General features: G+C 41.9%; 1 protein-coding gene across 1 annotated transcript in view; it reads left to right on the top strand.

Annotated features, from left to right (window-relative positions):
• Nucleotides 1-531: 531 nt before the first annotated feature.
• LOC139530661 (junctional adhesion molecule 3B-like) overlaps nt 532-6,000 on the top strand; it is a 52,283-nt gene continuing 46,814 nt past the window's right edge. Inside the window, exon 1 of the mRNA XM_071327253.1 lies at nt 532-662. Coding sequence (XP_071183354.1) covers nt 578-662 — 85 coding nt within the window. The 5' untranslated portion in view covers nt 532-577. The remainder of the gene's footprint in view (nt 663-6,000) is intronic.

Genomic DNA, 6,000 nt, shown 5'->3' with positions numbered 1-6,000 from the left:
AACGATTTCATGCAACCTCAATTGAGAGTAACTGGGATAAGTAGCAGATTCTTTCAATCTTGATCTGCTTGATGACACAGCTGTGGTGTTCTACTTAAGCGCAGTTACCACTGACAGGATTAGGCCAGTAAAAAGAGCCTCCAAACAATGCACATTAATCCCGTGTTTACTCAACACACCAGGAATAGTCAACAAAACATCTCTCAGTCATTTGTTTTAAGAAGGATGCCTATTGTTTATTTTTGATTTTTAAGAATGGGATTTGTTTGGATATCTGATAATCATTTTTCTTAAATCATCAATTTGTAATTTGTATCATAATCTCACAGCAGAGTTTGTCTGATATAATATAATGGGTAGAATGGGTAGCCTAATACAGTAGTCCTCAATCACAGCTTCCAGCGTTGTAAAACGTATGGTCCTCCCACGTATTGTCAACCATAAATTCTTGACTGTGTGAGTGATGCTTTTGGTAGCCATGGAAACCTGATTCCCCGAAACCTGATTCACCCCTCCGCCTCTCTCTCCCCGGCCAGTCCTCCTCTCTCCATCCACTGAAAAGCTCCTAACTTTGCGCATGTACGGCCAAACTGAACATTGCATCGACTCCAAGATGGCGTTAACACGTCTGGCTTGCATTCTGGTCCTGCTCTCAACTCACTGTAAGTAAATGCATGAGGACCACGCTTGAATTCCCTAGCTCAGATACATTCTGGACGTGACGTTCGCTCTTGTTATTCAGAATTAGCTACTTTGATATTTTCGAGCTACAATGTGATCTGCGTTAGGATATAACCTAAGTGATTCTTCCTGACCTAACTAAACTCAGCAAACTAGCTATAGTCAACCAGCTATCTTGTTATTCGTGGAGGGAATATATTAAGTTATAAAGTAAGCAATCGAAGACCAGAAGTAAGAAATTGTTTGGTAACGCACGAGGCTCAAGCCTTGTTGGCTCGTTGGAATGTTTGATCCGTCGCGAGCCCGACAGTGCACCGTTATCTGTATGGCATTTGGAGGCATGTCTAGCTTCTCGAACTCTTCAGAGATAGAAACCCCCGCAAACTGCTCTACATACAGTTAGTTATCGACAGCGCATGTTGATTTGCTACAAATTTTACATTATGAAATAGCAAGAAGATATAAAATGTATACATTATTTGAGAGGCGTGTTGTTTCGAGGGGATGAGTCGAGTCCCTTTTGTCCGTCTCCTTACTTTCAAAAGTTGTCAACAATCAATTCAACTCTAACTGTGTTATTGTGTTGAATAAATACGTATTTGATAGTAACATACGTTTGCTCAAACGTTTTTTTTTACGTGTTTGAATTGTGGTTGATAAAGGTTGTGGTTGTTAGACTGGCAATCTTCAGTGATGCGAGAACGTTTTTTTCCATTCTGGAATAAAGACAGTCCGCGGGAGGAGCCTGCCTGAAAGCAGCATGCGGCGCGCTTTGCAAGCGTTGAGAACTCATTGAAGATCGGTTCTAAAACGTTGATATGTCACTTTTTATTAGCCATCTCAGATCAAGCGATTTGTCTCTGCACCTTACCAAATTGTGGCGTTTTTTCATGTTTTGATTGGGCTATGTTTCTGAAAGGGTATGATGCAATTTGTTCGCGGAAAAGTGCTCCCTCTTGTTTAGACAATGCATGGTCAGATCCTCCTCGGAAAGAACGTTTAATCATTATGTTGACATTTTAGAATTACGTTTGTATCAACTTTCACAACTGTTGTCATTGATAGGCCTATGCATAATGAAACAAAATAGAACTCAGAATAAGAAAAATGTAACCAAAACATTTAGAATTGTTCCCAAATGGTTCCTAATAGCTTGTAGCAGGTGTTATAGTATAGCCTATGTCAAATTGATCTTGTGTGTATTGTAATGAGAAGGATAATCACTAAAGTTAATAATAACTAAGTTAAGGCTACTCGCATACACAATAAATAAGACTAGATCATAGCAGGATCTTATTAAACAGCACCACATGTGATGGACTGGTGGTGCTCATTTGCTTTGAGCAAGGGCTTGGCTTAACTGTTTTCCTGGTGTACTTTAAGCCTGGTTGAACCCTTCATGACGACAGACACACACCAGAAAAGGGGGGCCACAGACCTCAGTGTGCCTTCAGCTCCTCTGATCATCCAAGTGTGTGGATTGGCTTAATTCTGTGTGGATTTAATTAGGAATAGCAAGAAGCCTGCTTCCAAATATGTTGCTGGTGTCTTTCTCTGTTGCTCTGGATTTAGGCCTACTGACAATCTGATTTAGTGTGCTTTAAGTGGTGTATTATTTTACAGCTTATCCAGTTGTTATTGTCTGTAGGCTATATAGTAAGAGCTGGTTAACCCTGATTGTTGTTGGAAATACTGTTGACCACAACTATAGTTCTGAAAGAAAAACATAATTAAACATTTCTGAGGAAAATAACTTTAATCAGCTTTGTACATTTAAACACTTTTTAATTTATTTTTGTTGCTTGAATCTCAAATTAATTAGATCTCTTGCTATGCATATTCTTTTGTTGGTTTTAGGCTAACTCGTCATTGGCTTGTTTGTTCATTGTCAAAGAACTGTTTTGAACTCATGTCACAGTTTATATTTATTTTGAATAGTTATGAGAAATGTAGCTATTGTGTATTTATCCATCACAGATCTTAGAGAGCAGGCTGACATTTCGCTGTTGTTTTACATACATTTTCCTAAGAAAGGTGTAAGCAGTCAGGACCGCATTTTGCCTGAGAACTCCTGCCAATACTTAGAAGTGCCAAGATATGTGCGAGCTGAACAATGCTCAAAGTGTTTCCAGTCTGAATAAATGTGAAAGAAACATGCATTACAATCTACCATGTATTTCTTAAAAGCATGGTTCTGGCAAATGTCATTTCAGACTTGATAAATGACCTTTTAGCAAATAAGTGGGACATTTATTAGGCTACTCGTGGAGGCTTGGCCAACTGAAATGATTGACTCTGGTCTAGTTCTTTTTTTGCTCTATGGCAGCTCACAGTAAGTCTGCTTAAGCCTCATGCCTCTTTGGGTGAGAAGAGAAGTCCCTTATTTGAGGAGATACTGTATGTAAAGAAAAGAAAACGCACACACGGACAAACACACACAGAAACACACACACAATGAAGGATAAGACGTCTGTCTTCTTTGACTTAAGGCGTCCGCGTGCTTTCCAGCCAAAACAGTTCGGAACAGTTCGTGCATATATTATGATGACATTTTGTGATGTTTTGGACTTCGGCAAGGGTTTTTCGGAGGTTCAGGCACACAGCATTTTTTCTCGGGGCAAATCGAAGACGGTAGCCGAAGTAAAACCAAAGACGGTAGCCGAAGTCTACGTCCCCCCTCGCCGGTGAATGCTCAAAAGTAGGGATTCTTCAATGAAGTGCCTGTTGTCATTCAACGAGAGACGACTCGTCCTTATGCACATTTTTTTCACTAGAGAAATACTGCACCAGACATCCTAGTCAGATGCAAAATTGCACTACAATTTTTTTATTTAGCTAGGCAAGTCAGTTAGGAACAAATTCTTATTTACAATGAAGCCCTACCCCGGCCAAACCCGGACGACGCTGGGCAAATTGTTCGCCGCCCTATGGGACTCCCAATCACGGCCGGATGTGATGCAGCCTGGATTCGAACCAGATACTGCAGTGAGATGCAGTTTCTTAGACCACTGCGCCACTCGGGAGCCCTTAGATCTCGTCAAAACCGTTAACTCAAGAAATCTGTCATTAATTTTATCTTAGATTAATTCTGGCTATTTTGAAAACGTATACTGGCTACGGTGTCTCAAAATGGACAAACAGTACGATTGCTGCTTTTTTTCTTTTTCAAGCAAAGGTCTTTTAAGGAGTATGCGAGCACACTCGTTCGGTTCTGCTAGCCGAGCCCGGCTAGGCACCACCCGAACTGAAGCATGCTGACGCCTTTAAGAACTACAAGCATCCATTTAAACAAGTGCCAGACGACAGGTGCTTTCTTCATTGTCTGAAATGTGTGGCATTACTGGGGTAGGCAGGAGTTAGTGAGCCCCAGGGAAAGTGCTGCTAGTGCTTCCCCCAGGAGGTGCTTGTTATCAGATGCTTCCCTTCCCACCCACAGCTTGTGAGCAAATGTTTGGAGCACTCCCTAAATGGCATGCTGGACCCTTCCTGGCGAGTCACATCCAGGTTGATATTTTAGTGGAAAGACAGTAAATGGCAGGGAAAAAGGGAATAGCACACTCTGAGAGGAGTTGCTGCCCACTCAGCGCTCGTTTGTTTAAAGAGTTATTCCTAACAGACAAAGCAGTTGTGAGAGAATGGTAGACCCACTGTCCATTTAAACTAGCACGGTATCCATTTTCCTGTAATAAGGCTTGCAGCTTTAGCCTACATTTCTAGTTTGCATGTAAAGCTGTTTACAGTTGACCTATTCTGGGGTTAGGTTTTGACAATCTGAAATGTCATTTTGAATTATGTGATGTGCACGAAACATGCAGATTCATTTCAGCATTTAGAAGTTACACTCAAGTTGAAGCTAATCCATGGACAACAACAAGACGATAACCGCCCTACAAAGGTCCATGCGTGGGATAAAGGCAGCGCAGCACATACCTCCTACAGTGGAATGGCCTGAAACAGCTGAGCAGGAGTGGGTGGAGGTGTTTGGTGTGAATGCATGGGTGACCAGAAATATCTGTGGCGTCCCTCCCAAACCTCAGACGCCGTATGTTAACACATATGGCATTCTGAATCAAAAGCATATGGAGGGGGGAAAAACATTCTAATGTACAGTGAATTACAATACCCCTCCCACTCAACAACAACGTCAGCAAGACAAAACAGCTGATCGTGGACTACAGGAAACGGCGGGCCGAGCATGCTCCACATCAACAGGACTGTAGTGGAGCAGGTCGAGGGCTTCAAGTTCCTCGGTGTCCACATCCCTAAGGAATTAACATGGTCCACACACACCAACACAGTCGTGAAGAAGGCACGACAATGCCTCTTTCCCCCTCAGGAGGCTGAAAAGATTAGTCATGGGACCTAAGATCCTCAAAAAGTTCAACAGCTGCACCATTGAGAGTATCTTGACTGGCTGCATCACCGCTTGTTATGGCAACTGCTTGGCATCCTACCGCAAGGCGCTACAGAGGGTAGTGCATACAGCCCAGTACATCACTGGGTCCGAACTCCCTGCCATTCAGGACCTCTATACCAGGGGGTGTCAGATGAAGGCCCTAAAAATGATCAAATACTCCAGCCACCCAAGTCATAGACTGATCTCTTGCTCCTGCAAGGCAAGTGGTACAACTTCACCAAATCTGGAACCAACAGGACCCTGAACAGCTTCTAGCGCCAAGCCGTAAGACTACTAAATAGTTAACCAAATAGCTACCTGTACAATCTGCATGGACCCCCCCCTTTGCACTAACTATTTTGACTCATCACACACGCTGCTGCTACTGTTTATTATCTATCCTGTTGCCTAGTCACTTTATCCCTACCTATATGTACATATCTACTTCAATTACCTTGTACCCCTGCACATCGACTCGGTACTGGTACCTGTGTATATAGCCAAGTTATTGTTACTCATTGTGTATTTATTCCTCGTATTATTCTCTTTCAAAAATTGTTTTTTTTTAAATGTCTCACTTTAGTGTTGGGGAGGGCCTGTAAGTAATCATTTCACTGTTATTCTACACCTGTTGTTTACGAAGCAAGCATGTGACAAATACAATTAGATTTGATTGACCTGTTTTGTTAAGAGATAGAAGAAACCCCTGCAGATAAATTGGGCTTAAAGAAAATGAAAGGGGAGTTGACTAAGAAAGGAAGCATAACAGTTGTGTTAGCTGAAGGAGTTACACATAAAAGCTGGATAAAAAATGGAATGGTCTTTCATGAGATACAAATCCACATGAACTTCACACAAAGAGCTTGAAAGGTTATTGAAGTCGGCGCTATCATGCTTTAAAAAAAACATCTCCTCTTGGTAAG

Source organism: Salvelinus alpinus, chromosome 1 (genome assembly GCF_045679555.1).
Source record: "Salvelinus alpinus chromosome 1, SLU_Salpinus.1, whole genome shotgun sequence".
NCBI lineage: Eukaryota > Metazoa > Chordata > Actinopteri > Salmoniformes > Salmonidae > Salvelinus > Salvelinus alpinus.
This window is presented reverse-complemented; position numbering and strand designations above follow the sequence as displayed.